The sequence below is a fragment of the Myxocyprinus asiaticus genome, chromosome 14 (assembly GCF_019703515.2).
Source record: "Myxocyprinus asiaticus isolate MX2 ecotype Aquarium Trade chromosome 14, UBuf_Myxa_2, whole genome shotgun sequence".
Lineage (NCBI taxonomy): Eukaryota > Metazoa > Chordata > Actinopteri > Cypriniformes > Catostomidae > Myxocyprinus > Myxocyprinus asiaticus.
Window position 1 is genome coordinate 24,932,695 of NC_059357.1, and position 23,586 is coordinate 24,956,280.

A 23,586-nucleotide genomic window follows, 5' to 3' on the forward strand; every position below is an offset into this window, starting at 1 on the left:
CATTAAGATTGATAAATGCTGTAAAATATTGTTCATTGTTATTTCATGATAGCTAATGCATTATCTAATGTTAATGAACCTTATGGTAAAGTGTTACCAAAAAATTCTGTCGTCATTACTTGCCTTTATGTTGTTCCAAACCGGTCTGACTTTCTATCTTCTGTGGAACCCAAAAGGAGATGTTTGGGAGAATGTTAGTTTCAGTCTCAGTTCACTTTTATTTTATGGAGAAAAAAAAGATGCAGTGACCGTGAATGTGACTGTGACTAACATTCTGCCAAAAATCTAATTTTGTGTTCCTCAGAAGAGAGAAATTCATACAGGCTTGAGGGTGAGTAATGATTTATCGTCTTTCTACACTGTGTTCTGCATTGTTTTCAGAGCTGGGAACAAAAAGTGCAGTTGGAGATGGAGAGGGGCCTTCCCGACTTTAATTTTTTTTTTTTGACATTCCGATTCCAATGTCTGAATATTCTTAAGAATTAAAAATTCATTGCTCTTTGAAAAGGGTGTACTTGCATTATTATCCTATTATATTATCATTATATCAGTGGCATAAAATGTTCTTAAAATGACAACAGTATAATTTATCACAATTATTTCTGGGACAATATATCGTCCAACAAAAGTAATTATCGTACAGGCCTAGTCAGATGCCCCCAAACCCTCACACACTTTGACTTGCAGCAAACAACCAGTTAACCTGCAAGCAGGAAGAATGATGCCCTTACTATGACACCAACTTGTCACATTGCAGAGGTGCTTGTGTCATTAGTGTTGTGAACAGAGGGGCATTGTACCTATAGTCCAGCTCAGTACATCTTGCATAGTAAGCCATGTATCTTATAGTTCTGGAGCTGGTTGGCTGCTAGATAACCCTTCTGTCCTAGGCTATGTTCAGAATGGAATATTAGCTTATTGCTGTCTGCCAGAGTCCTTTTAGACACTTGTCGGCTGTCTTGCCAATGCCCCAGGGCAGATTTTTTCTATGTAGCCAATAAACATGTACTGCTCCTATCTAGTGGATCAGGGAAAGATCGAAGTCTTCATAGCTGTTTGTAAAGATTATATTTCAACAACATAAAAATCAGCAATAAAACTTCACTGCAATAGTCCTAAAACCTGTCTCAGTTTATTTTGCGATCCTGGCTCTACATGTATGGTTTCTCTTACATATATTCTTGTGAAAGTGAATATAGTTGAGCACCCAATGTTTACTGGTTATTATGGTGCATTCTGAAAATTTCTTGGAAGCAAACATTTCATTGGATGTGACTGGGATGCTGGTGTCCCACCAGTAGGTTGTTGCAGTGGCAATGTTTTACCACTGCGGTTGTTAAGAGCCAATAACAGCGGGTGAACGGTGAAGTATGGTGGTTGGAGGGCGGGGGAGCTGGTGCGCTCAAATAACACGTTTATTGTGGGTCTAACTTTGAAAAGTGTGTCATCGAACACAAAATAATAATTAAACCCTTTGTAAAATATCACAAAATACCCAACATGACAAATTCAAAACTTTTTGCATTGGTTTACCATTTCTGTCCGTTATTGCCCCATACAGCCGTATACGAAGTGACATGTACATGTCAATGGCTAAAAATATTCCAGATTATCAGATTCTGTTAATATTGCTAAATTCCAATATTCAACATGATTAAATATCTCTAAAAAGCTAGACAATAATTCAATAATTCAGTCCTACCTTTGCTGAAAGCTTTTCCATTGTCAGATGCTTTTCATCTTTTTTGACAGGAAAAAAGCATAATCATCCGGATTTGAAAGAATATCACTTGAGTTATGATGTTTCAGCCACATTGAATACTCATCCAGAATGCTTTGTTAATCTCGTCAACAAAATAACTGACAAAAATGGTGTTGTTGTTTAATACTGATAACAAAGAGGGGATCTTAAGATTAATTTTAACTCTTTTAATTCAAACATTATTGATGAAAATATGATGAAATAAACAACACTGCAAGATATTACCAATGCACTGACAATGTTTTAGAAGAAAGAAAACCTTGTTGAATAAAACTAGGGATGCTCCGATCGATCGCCCACTGATCGGTATCGTCCAATATTTACGTGCTATGACTAGATCGTGATTTGGTAATTTGGCCGATCGCATAAACCAATCACTCATGTCTCAAAATATGTGTGGCTCCTTTAAGACTTCAGCAGCACTATCATGGCATCACAGAGTGAGGGGAATACTGGCATAGTGTTGTAAGACAACAAACTTGATTTAGCAGTTAACAACAATGCAGCAGGTGAGCTATGGCGAATATGAAGATCTTGTGTACTGTACTGTTAATGTGGCGTTTCACACGCAGCAAGGCAAAGGGAATTGTGGCTCAAAACTGTACTGGTGGATTGTGTGGACCTACTTAAAAGACCAGCTGTGGATTAACACTTCCAAATGCCAAGGGCTATACATGAAAAATTGTGTGCCGGGATCGGACCTTTCATTGGGCCAGTCACATCAAGCTATCGCACACTCATAACACGTGCACGAATGTTCAAAACACGTTATTGTTTTGCGATTAAACTGTTTCCATCACCTTAATGTGCACATAAAAATTGTTGGATGGAAACCCAGCTAATGTTGACCCACCAGCACCAAACCAGCATAAACAAACCTGTACAGCATGGAAATTCATGCTGGTTTAAGCTGCTCTTTTCAGTAGGGCTATACAGTGCTCTAATGTAATGTGATGTATTTCAGACTCACTGGGACTGCATTTACACTATATGGCCAAAAGTATGTGGACACCTAAACACAAACCCATATGTGCTTGACTTGTAAAACATTTAATTTAAAAATCATGGGGTTCAGGTCTTGGTCTTGAACAGGCTAGTCAAGTGCATCCACACCAGAATCCGTAAACTATTTGGCTGCTGGTATCCTCTGACAGTGCCACACTGAAAGTGACTGAGCTCTTTGACTTGCTTGTGGTTTAGTGAAAATGTTTTTCTAAAAAGATTGAATGGCTGTAGCTTGATTGAATGCACCTGTTAGCAATGGGTGTATCTGAAATAGCCAGACCCTTTCCTTAGAAGGTGTCCACATACCTTTGACCACATAGTGTATGTGTGCCGTACATGCAGTTGCCAGGTCTTAGGCAGGTCCACACTAAAGAAGCTCCCACATGGCTCGTGTCGGGGCATCAACGCAATGCTCAATGCCAGTGTCAGGTGCTGCTTTGACCTCCAGATGAAATGCGCTTCATAGAATGTTTTGTTTTGATATTAGCACTGACAGCGCTTAAGTAATGATACATCATCTGAAATGTCTGGGAAACATTGGCTGGCGCTTCAGAAAGACAGCGGCAATGGGGTCAAAGTGGAAATTGTTTGAACTTTGAACACGGCATTACAGAGCTTTACAGAAGTGCAACGCAGCACTGAAAACACTGACGCTTCATTCCGTAGAGCTCAATGTATTCTGTAACACTGACGCGAGTCATGTGGAAGTCCCTGAATGCATTTTCGTTTGAAAACGCATTGATTTTGCTACATTTACATGTCTTATCCACATTGGAACAGCACTTTCCTCCACCGAAAACTTTTAAGACTTTTGAAAACGCTCTCTAGTACCACATACTTTGGAAAATGATGACATTTGTATGCTGTGATCTTGCCACCTTGTATGATTGATTCTTGCTGATCACATGATACCATCCCAGTTCCTAATTACAAACACAACAAAACTAAAAACATCAGGATTTCAGAGCAGATAATTGTCTGTCAGTACCATGTGCTCCGATTCTGACCGTTTATCTTTTTCTCTCCTTCCTTTCTTCTAGTCTGCTGTTTTGTGGTGCATAAGCGCTGCCATGAATTCGTCACCTTCTCCTGCCCTGGAGCAGATAAGGGTCCTGCATCAGATGTGAGTACAAAAATCTCTGCCTCTCATTTCCTGTCTCTGTCTCTCTCTCTCTCTCCCCTTACCTTCCTTCCTCCCCTTCTTTCCATCTCCCTCTCAATTTGTCTTGCTGTCTCTCGCCTTTTCACTCCATCTCTGTCTTTCAAATCCATGTAAAGGAGAAAAGAGGTGGATAAAATGTGTCATCCTTTGGTAAATCTAATCAGACATACTGCCACTGAGGAAGTATGCGAGACAGCTGCAGTGATGAAACTGGCGGTCTCTAGTGTCCTCTTGGAGAGTTTGGGGAGAACACTTTTCCGCTCAGTTTGCCTCGGCTCCTGAGTCATACACATACACAAGTCATACACAGCCATTTAAATCAGCAAATTACCCAGTCCGTACTGACAGCTACATAGGGAGAGAATCCACACGGGATCAGAGCTCTTCAGGGTTCCTGGAAACATCATGGAATTAAAATTTTTTTATTTCCAATTCATGGAAAAGTCATGGAAATTTCTATAGTGAATGTTATAGTGAACATTTTTCTATTTATGCTCCGCTCTTAAATATTTAATTGCATGGAAATTGCTCTTTGTGAGTGCAGTCTCTATAAAATTATTTTTAGAAATGCTTTTCCAGTAATTCTGGAAAAATAATGGAAATAAATTTATCAAAAGGTGTGGGAGCCCTGGGATCATGGATAATATGGAAATATCAGAGAATTTTAAAATTGGGATTTGCGCATTCTTTGGTGCATGAGAGAAGCTCGTTCACTGTGGCTTGCATGTTCACATGAGAACTTGCGTTATTTTTTATCGCTAAACAATTCTCACAACAAGACACGAGAACATGGAATATAATGCACAAGTCACATGGACTACTTTGAGGATATTTTGGGTACTTTTTTAAAGTTGAATTATTTAATTTCTGTGCCACCGAATGGAATTGGAAAAATTAACAATGTTTTCAAAAAAGCTTTTATAATTCACCACTTATCTGCTGTTGTGCAAACAGTCAACGTTGTTGGGGCTTGTTTAAGTGGGTCGCTCGAAACAAACACAGGAATTTCTTAGCGCCACTGAGACAGTGTTTACAGTTTTTGAGAAAATTAACCTATGAATGACTATCAACTGCTATTGTATTTAAAAGATGAACCACCATTTTCATTAAAATGTCTCCTTTTGTGTTCCACATAAGAAAGGTTTGGAATGACATGTGAGTAAATTATGACAGAATTTTCATTTTTGGGTGAACTATTCCTTTAAGTGTGTTATCTCTAACTCTGATAAACAGCCCTTTTATCAGAGTTAACCTATATGAGAAGCTGTTTTTCATTTGGTTGCAAAAAGTCTGGGCTTTTGCCTTAATTTATGATAGACCGACTGCTTTGACATTGGGAGTACTGTACATGCCATATTTTTTCACCAACTTAAGTGTGCTCTGTGGACTCTACTTGGTAATAAAGTTGGTTTGCTGGTCTTAGCTGGTTTAAGCTGGTCTATCTGGTCTTGAAGCCTGACCGAGCTGTTCTTTAGATGGTCTTCCAGCCTGACCAGCTGATAAGTGCCCTTAACCCTTCTAAAACCAGAAAACAGACCAGACTCACTAGGCTGGGAGACCAGCTTTGGCTGGTTTAACCTTTTATTTTATTTTTTTCTCAGCAGGGTACGTTAGCATGCCAGTAAATTAGTGGTGTTATCTATTTGATGAAGCCCTGCCCTTGTGACATTGTCATTAGTTTTTCTTGTGTAAATCTGCTAGTTAGTCTCAGTAGAGCCACTAAAGGGGATTGTAGGTATAAATATAGTCAATGTCAAAGACAGGCAAGCAAGGCGGACTCAGAGATGTTTTCAAAGTGGTTAATTTTAGGCTTCAATTATAGAAGTGGGCTAATTAGACTTGCACCAGGGGATTTCTGTACCGGTACTCTCATTAAACTCACATTCATCCCGCACATCATAGAGCTCAGATTTATATCTTGTTAAAAGCTCCGATTGCAGCCTATTGGTTTTTACTGCACAGACTTTAGGTGGGTTCATGGAAGTTTGAGTATATACAGCTCTGTGTGCGGGAAGTTGACATTAAATACTTTGAAATACTTTACTATGAACAGGGCTGCAACAAACGATTATTTTGATAATCGACTAATATAACGATTATTAGAACGATTATTCGACTATTTGGGCGATTATTGCAAGGATTAATCATTAGCTCTTAATCGACTATTCAGCTTGAGCCTTGACTTAAAATGTTGTAATAAACGTGCTTCCTAACAAAAAAAGATGATAAAATCATGTTTTAAAAATACCTCTAAATTATATTCTCTGATTGTTTTTTTTTTTAATTTTTTTATTATTTGTTTATTGAGGCTTTCAGTCAGGTAAAATCATAGTATTACAGTTTGCAATTATTTAACAATCCAAGTTAAATAAAATTAAGTTGAGTTATCATATAATATCACAAAGTGCCTCATATATAGAAAGAAACCATATACATCCAGGGAATTGTTCATTATGTCCATATAGGTGTATATATAGAAGTACAATCATACAACTTGTATTTGAAAAGGTAAATTATGTTTTATCCCAAATCTGTATAGTTACTTTAGTTATCATATAGTCTGTCCCTACTTATTCATTAACAAAAACAATATCATCTCTCACTTGTGATGCATATGTAACCCATTTTTCCCATTTTCCCATGAAGACATCTTTTTGCAAATTGACACAAAGTAATTTTTTCCATCAGATATATCTCTGCTGTTTCATCAGTCCAGTTGTTTAAAGTCGGTCTTTGTTGTTGTAGCCACTTCAGTGTAATTGCTTTTTTACTGGATGCTAACAGTATGCCCATCAGATATTTGTCTATGGATATTCAGTCGGGACCCAAATAGCCAAAATAAAGTGTTTTGCTTTTGGGATGTCTGTTCTAAAAATATTCTATCCGTATGTCCTCCCAATATTTTTGAACATTTGGGCATTGCCAGAAAATATGGTAGTGGTGAGCCTCTAAACATCCACAGTTTCTCCAACATCTTGAGAGGGTTTTATTATATTTGGCTGTTTGTTGTGGTGTTTTAAAGAAACATATTATGTTTTTCTGACAAAGTTCTCTCCATATCAGTGATTTAGTAGAGCTCCACTGAAATTTACAAATGGTAGTCCATTCCTCATCTGTGATTTCCATTGCACTTTCTTTTATCCATCTTTTCTTAAGATATGTTTTTGAATTTGTCTTCATATTCATGAGGCTTTTATATATTTGTGTAATGATCTTATATTTTACTCTAGATATATATGCTTTTATTAATAATTCTATCAATGGGTTTAGCGTGCTCTTCATTATACACTATATTGCCAAAAGTATTCGCTCATCTGCCTTTAGATGCATATGAACTTAAGTGACATCCCATTCTTAATCCATAGGGTTTAATATGACGTTGGCCTACCCTTTGCAGCTATAACAGCTTCAACTCTTCTGGGAAGGCTTTCCACAAGGTTTAGGAGTGTGTTTATGGGAATTTTTGACCATTCTTCTAGAAGCGCATTTGTGAGGTCAGACACTGATGTTGGACGAGAAGGCCTGGCTCGCAGTCTTCGCTCTAATTCATCCCAAAGGTGCTCTATCGGGTTGAGGTCAGGACTCTGTGCAGGCCAGTCAAGTTCTTCCACACCAAACTCGCTCATCCATGTCTTTATGGACCTTGCTTTGTGCACTGGTGCGCAGTCATGTTGGAACAGGAAGGGGCCATCCCCAAACTGTTCCCACAAAGTTGGGAGCATGGAATTGTCCAAAATCTCTTGGTATGCTGAAGCATTCAGAGTTCCTTTCACTGGAACTAAGGGGCCAAGCCCAGCTCCTGAAAAACAACCCCACACCATAATCCCCCCTCCACCAAACTTCACAGTTGGCACAATGCAGTCAGACAAGTACCGTTCTCCTGGCAACCGCCAAACCCAGACTCATCCATCAGATTGCCAGATGGAGAAGCGTGATTCGTCACTCCAGAGAACGCGTCTCCACTGCTCTAGAGTCCAGTGGCAGCGTGCTTTACACCACTGCATCCAACGCTTTGCATTGCACTTGGTGATGTATGGCTTGGATGCAGCTGCTCGGCCATGGAAACCCATTCCATGAAGCTCTCTACGCACTGTTCTTGAGCTAATCTGAAGGCCACATGAACTTTGGAGGTCTGTAGCGATTGACTCTGCAGAAAGTTGGCGACCTCTTCGCACTATGCGCCTCAGCATCCGCTGACCCCGCTCTGTCATTTTACATGGCCTACCACTTCGTGGCTGAGTTGCTGTCATTCCCAATCGCTTCCACTTTGTTATAATACCACTGACAGTTGACTGTGGAATATTTAGTAGCGAGGAAATTTCACGACTGGACTTGTTGCACAGGTGGCATCCTATCACAGTACCACGCTGGAATTCACTGAGCTCCTGAGAGCGGCCCATTCTTTCACAAATGTTTGTAGAAGCAGTCTGCATGCCTAGGTGCTTCATTTTATACACCTGTGGCAATGGAAGTGATTGGAACACCTGAATTCAATTATTTGGATGGGTGAACGAATACATTTGGCAATATAGTGTATCTTTCAATTCCTGGTCATATAAATTTATTATCTGGAGGTACCTATAAAAGTCTTGTTTTTCAAGGGAAAATGTTTCATTTATTGATTGAAAGCTTAAAATTTCACCCTGTTCTATTATAGTGCAATATGCGGTGATTCCGCTTCTTGCCCAAACTTTAAATCTATTATCCATTTTATTCGGGGGGAAATCCGAGTCAAATGCTATCCACTTAAGTGTTTTAATCTGCCTTGATAGCTCATTTTCTTTTATCATCATTTTCCATACTCGTAAGGTAGTTTTCATCCAGGTGTTGTTTATATCGTTGATATAAGTTTGTAGTTTATTGTCTGCTAATATTGCAGGGGTAGGGACATTATTTGAAATATATCTTTCTATGGTTTTCCATGGAGTGCTGTAGTGAGGGTCACACCATAATACCACTATCCTAATCTGTGCTGCTATGTAGTAATCTTTTAGTGAAGGAAGCGCCCAGCCACCTGTCAGAGTTTTTTTGCTTTAATGTTATATTTTGGCCACTAGAGGCCCTCATTGTGTTTCATTTCAGTTTCTCGCCATTTTATCATGTGTTATTGTTTTCACATGTGCCTCATTCTGGGCTGTGTATTTAAGTTGATCACTTCCTTTTGTTTCTTTGCTTGGTTATTGATGTTCTTAGCCAGTTGCTGCTGTAAGTCTGCTCTAGTTCTAAGTACTAAACCTTGAAAGCTTTTTGGGTTGTTTTTTCCCTGTGTTTATTTTTTGCTGTTTTTTGGTGTTTTTTTTTCCCTGAGTTCTTTGGAGATTATTTTTTCCCTCCTTTTTGGACTAAAGATTTTTCTGTTTTGTGGTTGTCAGTAAGAAGTTGCTTTTTGTACCCATTTACTATTTTTGTTCAAACTCCGAGTTCATTTAAGATTGCGTCTGACATTTGGGTTCAACTCTCTTCTGTGGTTCAGTGGTTGAAATTGGACTCTTGCGCTAGAGACCCAAGTTCAAATCTCGGCTCTGACAGCCACCGTTATCTTTAGAAAGTCGTAATGTTTTAAATTGTACTCTGGTTTTTTTCCCTTGCAAAATAAGTCCTGGTAGTATCTTATCCCATTCTGCAAATTGTTTCGGGGATATCTCCACAGGAAGTGTTTGGAACAAATAAGTATCTTGGTGAAATATTCATTTTGACTGCTTCTATTCTTGAGCTCAGCTTGAAGTAAGGTATTAAGTCTTTAATTTTTTTCCAATGAGAGGCCCATAGTTCTTCTCTTGTATTTCTAATATATTCTTTGTGAGGCTAATTCCTAAATATTTTTTAGGAATATGTGTGTAATTTTTTTTTTTTTTTTTTTTTTTTTTTTTACCAAAAATATTTTTGTAACTTTCTCTGGGGGGTTATAATTATACGCAAAAACTTGTTTTATCTATATTTAATTTTTATCCTGATAAAGGGCCTGAGTTTTGAAGCTGTTCAAAAGTTGAGGCAAGGAGTTAGTTGGATCAGACATATTATAAATTCATATGCAGAGCATGCTATTATGTTCTGTCTCTTTGCTAATACCTTTAATTTTTTTTCATCTTGTCTAATACTTTGTATTAATGGCTCTAAATAGAGTGCAAAAAGAAGAGGGGACCAGGGGCACCCCAGTCTAGTCCCTCTCTCTGTAGTAAATGTCTCTGACAGGGAGCTATTGATTTTAATTCTTGCTGTCGGGGTGTTGTATAATGCTTGGATGCTTTTGATTATAGTCTGATATTCACTAAATTAAAGAAAAACAAATACATTAAGTTTAATTCAGTAAAAAAATTTATGCAAACAATTATATTGCTATCAAGTGTTTTTTGTCATTTTCCATTTAAAAATATCTAAACATCCTTAAAACAAGATACACTTACTTGAGAAGCAACATATAAGATATTTAGACATGCTTTAAGAGAATGTATCTTGGATATAAGTGTATTTTGTATATGTGTATTTTTTTAACTTGTTTATAGTTCTGTCAGTGCAGAAAAGTCAAAGTATACTTATATTCAAGATATACAGTATTCTCTAAAATCATACAGTGCATCCAGAAAGTATTCACAGCGCTTCACTTTTTCCACATTTTGTAATGTTACAGCCTTATTCCAAAATGGATTAAATTCATTATTTTCCTCAAAATTCTACAAACAATACCCCATAATGACAATGTGAAAGAAGCTTGTTTGAAATCTTTGCAAATTTATTAAAAATAAAAAATGAAAAAATCACATGTACATAAGTATTCACAGCCTTTGCCATGACACTCAAAATTGAGCTCAGGTGCATCCTGTTTCCACTGATCATCCTTGAGACGTTTCTACAACTTGATTGGAGTCCACCTGTGGTAAATTCAGTTGATTGGACATGATTTGGAAAGGCACACACCTGTCTATATAAGGTCCCACAGTTAGCAGTGAATGTCAAAGCACAAACCAAGCCATGAAGTCCAAGGAATTGTCTGTAGACCTCCGAGACAGGATTGTATCGAGGCACAGATCTGGGGAAGGGTACAGAAAAATTTCTGCAGCATTGAAGGTCCCAATGAGCACAGTGGCCTCCATCCGTAAATGAAAGAAGTTTGGAACCACTAGGACTCTTCCTAGAGCTGGCCGCCCGGCCAAACCGTGGCCAAGAACCCGATGGTCACTCTGACAGAGCTCCAGCATTTCTCTGTGGAGAGAGGAGAACCTTCCAGAAGAACAACCATCTCTGCAGCACTCCACCAATCAGGCCTGTATGGTAGAGTGGCCAGACGGAAGCCACTCCTCGGTAAAAGGCACATGATAGCCCACCTTTTGGCAAACTTCAGGTACCTGAAGGGCTCTCAGACCATGAGAAACAAAGATTGAACTCTTTGGCCTGAATGGCAAGTGTCATGTCTGGAGGAAACCAGGCACCGCTCATCACCTGGCCAATACCATCCCTACAGTGAAGCATGGTGGTGGCAGCATCATGCTGTGGGGATGTTTTTCAGCGGCAGGAACTGGGCGACTAGTCAGGATCGAGGGAAAGATGAATGCAGCAATGTACAGAAACATCCTTGATGAAAACCTGCTCCAGAGCGCTCTGGACCTCAGACTGGGGCGAAGGGTCGTTGTCCTGTTGGAAGATGAACCTAAGCACACAGCCAAGATAACAAAGGAGTGGCTCCGGGACAACTCTGTGAATGTCCTTGGGTGGCCCAGCCAGAGCCCGGACTTGAACCCGATTGAACATCTCTGGAGAGATCTGAAAATGGCTGTGCACTGATGCTCCCCATCCAACCTGATGGAGCTTGAGAGGTCCTGCAAAGAAGAATGGGAGAAACTGCCCAAAAATAGGTGTGCCAAGCTTGTAGCATCATACTCAAAAAGACTTGAGGCTGTAATTGGTGCCAAAGGTGCTTCAACAAAGTATTGAGCAAAGGCTGTGAATACTTATGTACATGTGTTGTGTGTGTGTGTGTGTGTGTGTGTGTGTGTGTTTTTTTTTTTTTTTTTTTCACAACAAACTTCTTTCACGTTGTCATTATGGGGTATTGTTTGTAGAATTGAGGAAAATAATGAATTTAATACATTTTGGAATAAGGCTGTAACATAACAAATGTGGAAAAAGTGAAGCGCTGTGAATACTTTCCGGATGCACTGTATCTTATGTTATGTAATATGTTGCTTCTTAGGTAAATGTAAGTTGTTTTAAGGATTTTTAGGTATTTTTTTTTAATATTATTCAGCATTCTCCTCATTTGTACTTATTTACATGACCTGCTTCCTTATTATTTGAACTTTAATAAAGGATGCATTAAAGATATAACTCGGACTCGCCGAGGTGTTTCCTTTAAAGACGCTCTGACATGCAAGTTTTGCTCAGGTGGAACGGCAGCTCTGACTCCACTTTATTTCACAACGATAGTGCTTCTGTATTTACTTATTTTGTATTTTTGTATAATTTCATAATACTTTGATCTACATCACCTGAAGATGTTTGGAAAGTCTGGACTGTGAGCAGTGTTTTCTTTCTTTCCTCAATCAGGCGCAAGCTGCAGTTGGTGCTCCTCTCGTGTGCCCACATAAGAGTTTAATGTGATCTCATGTTAAGTTAAATGACATCAAATGACTATTCGACAATGGAAAATTTGTCTACAATTTATTGCCATCGTTGTCAATAACATCGACTAATTGTTTCGACCCCTAACTATAAAATCTCCATCTAAAACTATTTTAAATAGCACTTTGATCATTATCCTTTTCATAATTATTATGGATGCAACTTTTTTTAACCTTATATACACTCACTGAGTACTTTATTAGGAACACCTGTACACCTACTTATTCATGCGATTATCTAAACAACCAATCATGTGGCAGCAGTGTAATGCATACGGTCCTGCAGATACGGGTCAGGAGCTTCAGTTAATGTTCACATCAACTATCAGAATAGGGAAAAATGTGATCTCAGTGATTTCGACCGTGGCATGGTTATAGGTCCCAGAAGGGCTGGTTTGAGTATTTCTGTAACTGCTGATCTCCTGGGATTTTCATGCACAACAGTCTCTAGAGTTTACTCAGAATGGTGCCAAAAACAAAAAACATCCAGTGAGTGGCAGTTCTGTGGACGGAAACGCCTTGTTGATGAGAGAGGACAGTGGAGAATGGCCAGACTAGTTCGAGCTGACAGAAAGGCTACGGTAACTCAGAATACCACTCTGTACAATTGTAGTGTGCAGAACAGCATCTCAGAATGCTCAACAAGTTGATCCTTGAGGTGGATGGGTTACAACATCAAAGACCACATCGGAAACTTTATTAGGACCATAGTGTTCCTAATAAAGTTAAATTTTTAAAAATAAAATGTTCTCTCTGCAGGACCATTTAAAATAAATGAGTGAAGGCAAAAAGTTAATTTAAAAAAAAAAAAAAAAAGAAAATGTGACCAGTCCCAGCACCACACTTGTATACACTCATATACAGTATATTTAACCTAAAATACTGATGTTGAAAGGTCCATGTACGTGTTACGTGTCAGCAACCTGTGCAGATATTTGCTCATTCGTCCCTTTTCAAAGGGAGCTTGTCAGATGTTGCAGGACTTCCCACATCCCAAAAGTTGGCTCTGATCAGAAAGGGCTGCAAAAAGCATGATCTTTAGTACATTTGGTCAGAAGTGTTTCATGCACACTGTTTTCTTGGGAAAGTAAAAATGTCTATCTCTCACTCTAATGATGGAGGGATCAGTTTTCTTCCTTAATAAATAACCGCAACAGGTGACATAACAGCATTTTTGTATTTACTTTCCTTGCTGAAAAGACCAGCTTAGACCAACACGAATGGTCCAAGTGCCTGTTTGGTGCTGGTCTAGTTCGTGGACTAGCATAGCCATACTATTAACCAGCAAAAAAGGCTGGTCAGTGAGCAGGGTCTTTGGAATGAAACAGATTAAGCAAGGGAGGCTGCTGCTTAAACTAGCTAGGAAGCCTGTTGGGGAAGCCAGTATACCATCCAAAAGTTAACAAAATATATGCTGTTGACCAGCAATGCTAGTCTTTTTAACATGGTTTTGTTGTGTGCCAGTCATTAACAGATAAAGACGAAAGAGTTTTTCCTTTTAATTCTCTCAGACCTGTTGAACGTGGACATCTTAAAATGCTACAGGCATAAACACACAGCTCCATCAGAATAATTGGCTACAATAGACAATGTCTCCAATGCTGTCGTTGACTGTGAGAGCAGAGCTTGTTAGCAGTATTGCTTCCTGTAGGCTGCTCTTTTTTTTACTCCAAGCTTCTGTCTGGCATGAGCTGACACTGATTGAAAAAACAGAAATTTACACATTCATAGACGATCTAGAACTTGTCCCATAACTGTTTGGGAAATATTACGGGACGATTAAATGTTTTAGAGAAACACAAAAGAACTCCCTCTCGCTCCCTCTTCATCTTCATGCCGTTCACAAAGCTTAACCCTGTCTAGAAATTTCTATGCCATCTCCCACTCCCCACTTTCCTTATTTGAAATCCCGCTGGGATAGGCATGGATGCGCCCACATGCTCTGCCAGAAGTGGGTGATATCTATAAATACCCTGCTCACACTGGTTGCATGCTCCCGTGGGGCACTGATTTAATAAGGCCAGGCAGGCATTTGCATAAACACTTTTTGTGCAGCAGTCACACTTTCCTCTGATTGGGTGATTTACCTCTCATGCTTGTTGGCATGGAGGTATAAAGAGAGATGTGTATTCATATGTAAGGCTGTTTGTGTGGATGTGCTATTCTCTGAGTGAATATGCTCCAGCATGAGCTATTGTGGAGTTATTTAAAGAGCTGTTTCAAGGAGAAACCAAACGTCACCCTGTTACCAAGCAGTGCGGCTGCTTGCTTGTCACAAAGCATTAAGAAGAAAGCATGGCTGGACTGATCAGAACTGAGGGTGTGTGTGTGTTATGTCTGTGTATGAGAAAAATAGGTTTGACCAAATTGCTGTCCCCAGACTGTATCATTGCAATGAATCCTTTGATTACCAGCCTACTTTCTCTAGTGGATTTACCTGGATTTCTGCACAAATTGGTCATAAAAATTGTGATCTTCAACTAAGTAACAACAATAGACAAACACAGTCTGCTTAAATGGAGACTTTTCCCAAAAAGATCACCATTCACTTTCATTGTATGAAAAAAAGATGCAATGAAAGTGAACGGTGACTAAGGGGCCATTCACACTGATAGTGTTTATCTGCCTTGTTTTTCAGTAGTTTTTCTATGTAAAATGGGCTAGACGGACATCTTTGACCGTTGTGCCTCGTCTCACTGTTTTTTTTTTTTTCAGTGTCTCGTGCAGTCAAGTTTTTTTATATGCCATGTCAAGTTTAAAAGAACTTAAACATTTAAAATGCATCTCGAGACACTCTATTAGTAGTTTTTTTTTTTTAGCACATGAACATGTTCAGTCTGATTGGCCTCTTTTTTTACCCCATTTACACGTGGTATTAAGATGCATCTTGGGTGATCCGATCACATGTAGTTCACTTGTGTTCAGATTTGGAGGGGAGGGTCTCTGTTTTATTACAACATACATCAGTCACTATGTTATTGTGTTACTGCATGATAATAAAGCGCAACAATGTCAGAAAAGACAAAGAAAGTGTGAAAATAATGCTGCCCTGTTTCTCCCAGATGTAACTGAAATTTAATCTTAGCACAAACGCAACATGTCATGCAGACTTATCTGTTATTTTAGTGTATTACTTGTTGTGACGAGGAGGAGGGCATGGCCGGGCTGTGAGCAGGGTTGGGAGGGTTACTTCTGAAATGTATTCCACTACAGATTACAGAATACATGCTGTAAAATGTAATTTGTAACATATTCCATTAGATTACTCAAGGTCAGTAACGTATTCTAAATACTTTGGATTACTTCTTCAGCACTGGTAGATTTTTTTCACTTGTTTTGACTATAAAAACTCTGCCAGTACATTAAGACAAAATACACGTTAAAAATACATTCTCTAAAAAACCTAAATATCTTATGCTCTGTTGTTTCTAAAACAAGATAAATCTAATTGAGCTTGTTTTTAGGAATTTTAGATAATTATACAAGAAAATGTAGTGAATTACATCAAATAACAATTTAGATCTTTGCACGCATTCTCCCACCATTATATGTAGGGAAACAGTATGTGTGAGCTAGGAATTAAATTAAACTGTCCTTATTCTACATTATTATGTAAGGAAATTTATAATGGAATTAGTTGCGTTCGACAACCATTATAAATGAGATAAATAACAAATAATTAGATTATTTGTCTGAATAAAATTCTCCACCATTAAAATCGTAATACAACGTCTCATTGTATCCGCTCACAATTTCTATTGAAAGGAATTAGCTTTAATAAGGGAATTATGATTAATTATCTTATTGGAGTAATATTATTCTCATGGCTTATTGGAAATAATATTACACATATATTATGTACAGCTTTGAAACGAAATCTTTTAAAAACAGGGATGAGATTATTTAACAAAATATACCACAGTCAAATTCTCTTTAAAAGGGGAATAAGAATAATTAATCACAACTCGTTATAGTCAATTATAAATATTTGGATCAGTTAATAGAATTAACTTGATGTAGCTGAATTAACATTACTTAATTAATTAATCTGTTCGTCCAGTGAACACTCAGTATTGATCGTCTATCAACTCTCAGAAAGGATATTTTTCATGGCCACAGAACAATAACTCTTTCTTAGCATGTAGCTGTGATCAAATCGTTAAATTTATGTTGATTTACAAGCAGACCAGAATCAACTCGCAAGAATGTACACAAAAGCTTTATTTAACTAAATCACGAACACATAACTAATCTAAACAAACACATATACACAAATCACGCATACATGGGAAATGGAAAAGTAAAAGTGAATGAAACAGGAACAGAACAGGGGAAAGAAGTTATGACAAGAGTCATTTAACCATCTGAAAGAACCATCAGTTTCTTACTTCAAAGCACCTTTGTTAACAAAGGGGTTCACAGCTTATACTAAACCACTGTTTAGTTAGTTAATTGTACGATACTTGCAATGCCTTGGCTGTTGAGAGAAAGAACCTGGATGCAGTCTCAGGAGAAAGTCTTGATGGTTCCTTGGGTCGATGGTGTTGAAGTTGCAATCAATTTTTTTCCGTGTTGAATGAAGAAATGATGATGAACTTGTGGTGTTAGTTTGACTCTGTTATGGTCGAGGAAAGCCTGCGACCTCATGGTCGGACCGGGTGTTTCCGGTCCCACACGAGCAACAACCATGAGCAGAAGGGAGAGGGAAGAGAGAGAGAGCGAAGAGGAGGGAGGTCACTCCGACAGTGCCCTTTATGTCCTGAGGAAGGTCACTCCTCTCGAGTTTGGCTTGACCAATGAGAAAGGTGCAATTTTCCAGCGGGAAAAGTTCCTTTGTTTGGAAGCTGACTCATTTGCATCATTGGAGTAAGCTAGCAGTTTGTGCCCCTTTATGCTCTGATTAATATAACAAGCATACAATGCATGCTAGAAGGGTGTGCTATACTCCAATGTTTAGGGCATCACACAAGGATTAATTTGATAGGAAGCATGATACCAATCATTTTACATTATCTAGTGGTTCTATCATAAAGCATGCACAAAATGGTATACAGTACAAAAGACACTATACAAGACAGTAATAATCATACACACAATGTCCTGAGGATATGCATGTTCATTTATAGAACAGTTTGTCTATAAATTAATGAAGAAAAGTCTGTTTTATGGGCTTTATGTGTCTTTCCTATGGGGGAATGGAGTGAGTTACTTCTTCCCAAATTCCTTTGCTTTGCATGTGGCTACCTTCCCCCACCTGGAAAGTCTCTGAGGTCCACTAGTTGCTGGACTAGTGTCAGCAAAGGGGGAGTAAAAGCTCATGATTAGTGGGAGAGCTGACATCTCGGAGTCTGCTTGGGCCTACTTGTACCTTTGCTTGTTACGGTCTTGAGACGTCTGTTGGATTATTCATTAAATAATGAATAATTGTGTGTCTGATTGGTCCAGATGCTACATATATCCCCCCTTTCGAATGTTGTTGTCCGTCCTATAGACAACAGCGAGTGACATCAAAGGTGCAGAAAGATCAGACATGCATCCGGCACACAAGGCTGGAAGGCCGTGGTGGGCTCCCTGGTTGTTTGTGCCTCCTGGAGTGGTGGTTGTGCTATGGCGGATGGTGTAGACAGTAGCAAGGTTCAGGTTCCTAGGCTTATGCAGCAGGTGTCGAGGCAGCAGGTGCCTTGGCAGTGTCACCTTGTGCTGGTGGCAAGAGGGCAGCAGGTGGTCATTCACCCTCGGTTCTGCGCCCAGTTACAAGGTGTCTGAAGTCTGCGGTGTCACTCTGCTCTGGCGGCGGTGCTGACTTGAGCTTGCCTGAGTTGTGCTGGGCAAGGAGTCGGAAGTTTGTTCTTTCCAGTGCTCCTCAGGTGAGTTCGGTATAAGGAGCTCTTTTGCTAGTGTCAGCAGCTCCTGTAACTCAAAAGCGTGTCCTGCTGTCTTTGCACAGCCTCCGTTTGGCATCTGTGTGAAGGGTGCGGAGGAGGATGTTGTTGTAGACTGCTGTGGGACATCCTGTGGTGTTTGCAGGGTGAGGGTGTTCTTTTCCATGGCTCCTCCCAGCGGTTGGTCTGGTACCTGGGTCTGTTGCCATGGTGATGGTTCTGCCCTCTGCTGGCTAGGAGCATTTTGTTGAAAGGTCTTGCTTTGTGGCAATACTGGGTGCCTTCTGCTGCCAGCTTTGGATTCTGGGTTTTGCAGTTCAGAATAACTGGGGTCTTACAAGCCCTTTTTGAGGAGGCTTCGTGTTTGTTAAAGGCCTTCTGTGTCAGGTCACGCAGTTGTTGAATAGGCATTGTGTGGGGGCAGGCCCTAATGCCTAAATGGTGACTTACAATAGGATGGAGGTTTCAGAGGAAAAGGCTCTTGAAGCTGGTGTCCTCCTCCATCCCAGGTTCATTGTAAGCTCCAAAGTAAGCTCCTCTGAGTCTGTGGTAGTAAACATAGGGAGCTTCATGCCGGCCCTGTTTAGTGTCTAGGGCAGTGCGCAGTCCGTTTTCAGACTCTGGGTCTGGGAATTCCTTTATGATGATTTGTTTCAGCTGCTGGTAGTCTGATTGGATGTTTCCTGGCTGCCGAGCCAGAAAGCGTCGCAACTCTGGGCTGGAAGTGATCCAGAGTAGATAGTATATCTGGGTGGTTCACACTGGTCAAAAACTGCAGGTGAAAGTCAATGTCGCGCAGGTAAGCGTGGACGTCATGGTCTCCTGCGAGATCTGGTGCAAATGTAGGGATTTTTCTGGCCATTCGGTTGAGGTCTTTGAGTGTCACTACACGTGTCGTTTCAGGGTTTGTCTGAATTAATCCTGTTCCTTCTACGGCTGCAGTGGCTTTCAGGAAACTGGCTGGTGAAGTGTTAAGCAGAGGGCTTTGGCTCCTCCCCCCTTTGTGCCTGTGTGCAGGGCTGGGGGAGTTTGCGCTGCTGATGTGAAGTTCAGCAGGGTGCTTTTTCCTTGCATCTTTCCTGTGCTTTCTCTCAGGGTTGGATCCCTGTGGAACTCTGTGACTTGCAGCTTTAGTTCATTTATCTCCTGTCTGAGGCCCATGAGAGCGTGGGCCAAGGAGAAGATGATGCTGGTCAGCTCTTTGCGGCTCAGGCTGGGTGTCGGACGTCCACTTGTGTTGCTGTCTCGCTGTTCCTTTCTCTGCCGTTGCAGGTCATTCACTGCTTTGGGCTGAAAGATGTCCATCACACTGCTCTGCCGGGTCTCCAGGGGGTCTTGGTGGGTGGCAGGGCTGGATGTCTGAGGCATGCTGGCACACTTGTGGGAACACGAAAGAGAAATGACAAAGGCAAATGCAAGTTCGTACAGAGGTGGTAAGCTGTCTGTGTGGGGGGAACGGCTGTGTAGGCTGTGTAAGATGTGAATAGCTGATGTGGGGCAGCTAGTAAGGCAGGGTGCTAAGATTTTATGTTGGTGAACACAAATAGAAGGTTTGAGTATCTTTGTTGATGGGCTGTAAGCAGGGTTTGACTACATGTGTTGTCAAACTATTACTCAAAATACTGATGGTTCTCACAGGTTTGGTCACTATGAGGGTAACAAATGAAACAAAACTGAAATAAAACAATAAGATGAAATCAGAAAGGGAAAGGAAGAAAGGAGGGTTTTTCCCTATTTAGTTTAAGCTAGGAGATATGGCTTAGCAGGTGTCACTGGTTCGAGTGATGCTGCAGTAGACTCATAAATCCCAGGGGCACTGTTAGCTAAGCTAGCAGGGACACACCAAACACCTCAAGGTCAATAAACAGAAACAATAGGAAGAGTTTCTAGTTCTCTCTGGGGTCTACAGTGCATTGAACGGTAACCGAAATCCATGTACTAGGCCTGGCGCTCAGGAGTGAGGAGGGGCAGAGAAGAGTCAGGAATTAGGCTACTAATAACCTGTATAGCTCATTAAGGAAACAACAGTTGCTAGAACTACTGTAATCCTATACCGAGAGGGAAGATGGTGATGGTAAAACCTTTGCTTGTTACGGTCTTGAGACGTCTGTTGGATTATTCATGAAATAATGAATAATTGTGTGTCTGATTGGTCCAGATGCTGGACCAATGGGGGGAGTTAGTCAGACCGGTGGCACCCCGGCCTGAATCGGGCAGGGGAGGAGTGTGACGAGGAGGAGGGCGTGGCCGGGCCGTGAGGCTGCATGGCTGGCACTGAATCAGCTAATCAGCGGGAGAGCGACATAAAGGGGAGCCAGAGACGCTAGTTCGAGAGAGAGAGAGAGATGCACGCGGCCGCGTTGCATTTGTGTCTGTGTTTGTTTATGTTTGTTTCATGTTGAGGTTCACATTAAACTTTGTTTACTGTTCAGCTGGTTCCCGCCTCCTCCTTGCCTGTCCTTATACTGTTACACCGGTATTTAAGGAGCTTCAGGTGTTCGTGCTTCTCATCTGTGTTGATATCAGACACATTGAAGAAGATCCATGAAGCTCTCGTTATTGTTTATGTATCCATATTTTAAAATTTTCCGATCAGATGGTTCTTTCCTTTTAAAGCCGCTCGTAACCAGCAAAGCTTAAACTCTTGTTTTAGTGCAGTGGTTGATTGACAGGTGAGGGTCGGCGCTTTACTGCTGCCGGAATGCATACAGGACGGATTAGTGTTTACACCTCAAATGTGATGTGGTCACATGCGTTTTTAACCACATTTGTATGTGTTTTTTGTGATCTGATCACAAAACTTTTACAACCCGTTTAGACTTGTATTTAGGGCTGGCCACATGTGATCGGATCACCCGAAACGTATCTTAATATCAGGTGGAAACGGGGTCTTAGGCTATCATTCTGACAAACATCTTTTGTGTTCCACGAAAGAAAGTAAGTCATTTTAGCTTGGAACAATATGAGGGTTAGCAAATGATGAAAGAAATTACATTTTTGAGTGAACTATCCCTTTAAAACATACATATGATAATGATAACAATGATAATTTTTTTAATGTATTTTTTGAATACATTGGGTAAACATTCACGGTGCAATGTGGAAAAAGTATGTGAACCCTTGGATTAAATTACTGGTTGACCCTCCTTTGGCAGCAACAACCTAGTTTCCTGTAGTTGCAAATCAGACCTGCTCAACATTCAGATCCAATTTTATGCCCAGTTTACGCAGAACTGTAGGTAAATCCAATGGGTTCACATACGTTTTCATACAACTGTAAATTTACATCAGGTGCAACGTTACCTCCATCCAAGAACCCCTTAACCCCCTTCTAGATTTACACAGTGCAATTTTAACCTGTTGCATAATCTACCATAACCTTTCACTTTTGGTTATGCTGTGAAGCACAACAAAACTATGTTTTTCTTAACTTCCTGGTGCTGATGCTGTGATAAATACTACCCACAACTCCCCCTCCAAGATTATCATAATCAGCAGCTGCTACTAAAGAGAAAACATCTACTGCATTCAAAAATAGTATGGATTTCATAAAAAGAGGAATCGGACATGCTAGTGTGTTATACATGTGCGTATGTGTGAGTGTCTCTACAAGGAGATGGTCGGCGTTCTCAAGTGTGTTTTTTTTTTTTTCCTTCAACGAGACGACTCAACCGCCACAAACTCCAGCCTGTTGCTGAGCGATGGGCTTTGGCCATCACCATGGGAACCCTCAGAGGACCACAGGGTGGGAGGGTTTTGTTGCAAAGCATTTCTCTTGCCTCTCCTCTTCCTCCCCTCTATTTCCATTTGAACTCTTTTGTACTGAACTGCCTGCACCTTCTTATTCCATGCTGATTGTTGGATGACTCGGTGCACTGCATGCTGTGTGATAGAAGCATGGAAGTGGGAGCATTGTACATGTAGTCTATCTACAAAAAATAATAGAATCTTTGTTGCATTGTCATGGAAAAACAGCACAGTTTTCCTCCAACAGACATCATACAGACATAATGGCATTCATATGCAGTGTACAGTTGCTTAAATCAGATAATTATGAAGTAATACTTTCCTTCACATGATTTACATTAATGTTGCCAAATGCATTGCACTGTTGGGAGCGAAACACCAGCTACAGAGTAACCGCCCCTGTTGAAAAGGTCAGCACTGATGGTGACCAGCATATGTTGGGTTTTAGATGCTGGTGCTAAGCACAGGATGCTGATATGGAGGTGTCCCCATCAGGCTTTTAACTAGCTTAACCAGTGAGACTTCCTTAGTTAACCAGCTTCACCAGAATTGCCACTTGACCAGCTTCATTAGACAAGGTTTGCTGGTGTAACACAGAGCTATGCTGGTCCATCAACCACACCAACACCAAACCAGTGTAAACCAGCCTGGACCAAATGCTGGTCTAAGCTGTTCTTTTTAAGCAGGGCCAAGCGCTGTAACATGGCGCTCAAACCATTTACCCTATTTGCTGCTTAATTCTTGAAGCGCAGCCAACTATTATTGGACAAGTCGCATGACAGTCAGAAGTCAGCTTTGTAATGACTACTTTTACATGTCTAATTTTACATCTTAAGTTTGTGATTTTCACAAATGATGATTTGCCATGCTATTAACCAGCGATGGAGTACAAAGCAACAAGAAATGTTTAAAAAAAAGACTTAATGATGAGATCATCAATGCCTCATAATTTTTATTTTGTCATGGCGCCTCAGTTCTTGAATGAATTTAACCCTTTAAGCTCGGATGGGCCCGCAAATTATTACGAAAAAATAATCGTCAAAATATTAACAACTACAGTCTTGACCAACACAATATAGGTATTGTTTGAAAGTGTAGAAGCTCTACTTTCCAATGAATGCAGGCATTATGACCAAAACTGAACAAGTGCTTTGAAATTAGACAAATCAGAAGTGTTCAGTTTTGATAATTTATTAATAAAAAAAAAAATTGCACTGTACACATTATAGCAATCAGTAAAAACATGAAATAGCCATGTGTCATATATTGTTGAAAGCTCTCAAAGAGTAGAATACAACCAGCCTATTTGTTTTACTTGTAATAGCTAAGTATTTGTCTTTGTTAGTGTTGCTTGTATACCGTGTTTTCACTTATAACTTCACGAAAAATGAACAGAACATAAAATAGCACATA

The 23,586-nt window shown here is 40.0% G+C and overlaps 1 protein-coding gene across 3 annotated transcripts in view; it reads left to right on the forward strand.

Moving 5' to 3' along the window:
- LOC127451229 (protein kinase C beta type) overlaps nucleotides 1-23,586 on the forward strand; it is a 237,699-nt gene that overhangs the window by 71,769 nt on the left and 142,344 nt on the right. For all 3 annotated transcript variants that reach the window (XM_051715746.1, XM_051715744.1, XM_051715745.1), the window contains one exon: nucleotides 3,808-3,890. In XM_051715746.1, coding sequence (XP_051571706.1) covers nucleotides 3,808-3,890 — 83 coding nt within the window. The remainder of the gene's footprint in view (nucleotides 1-3,807; nucleotides 3,891-23,586) is intronic.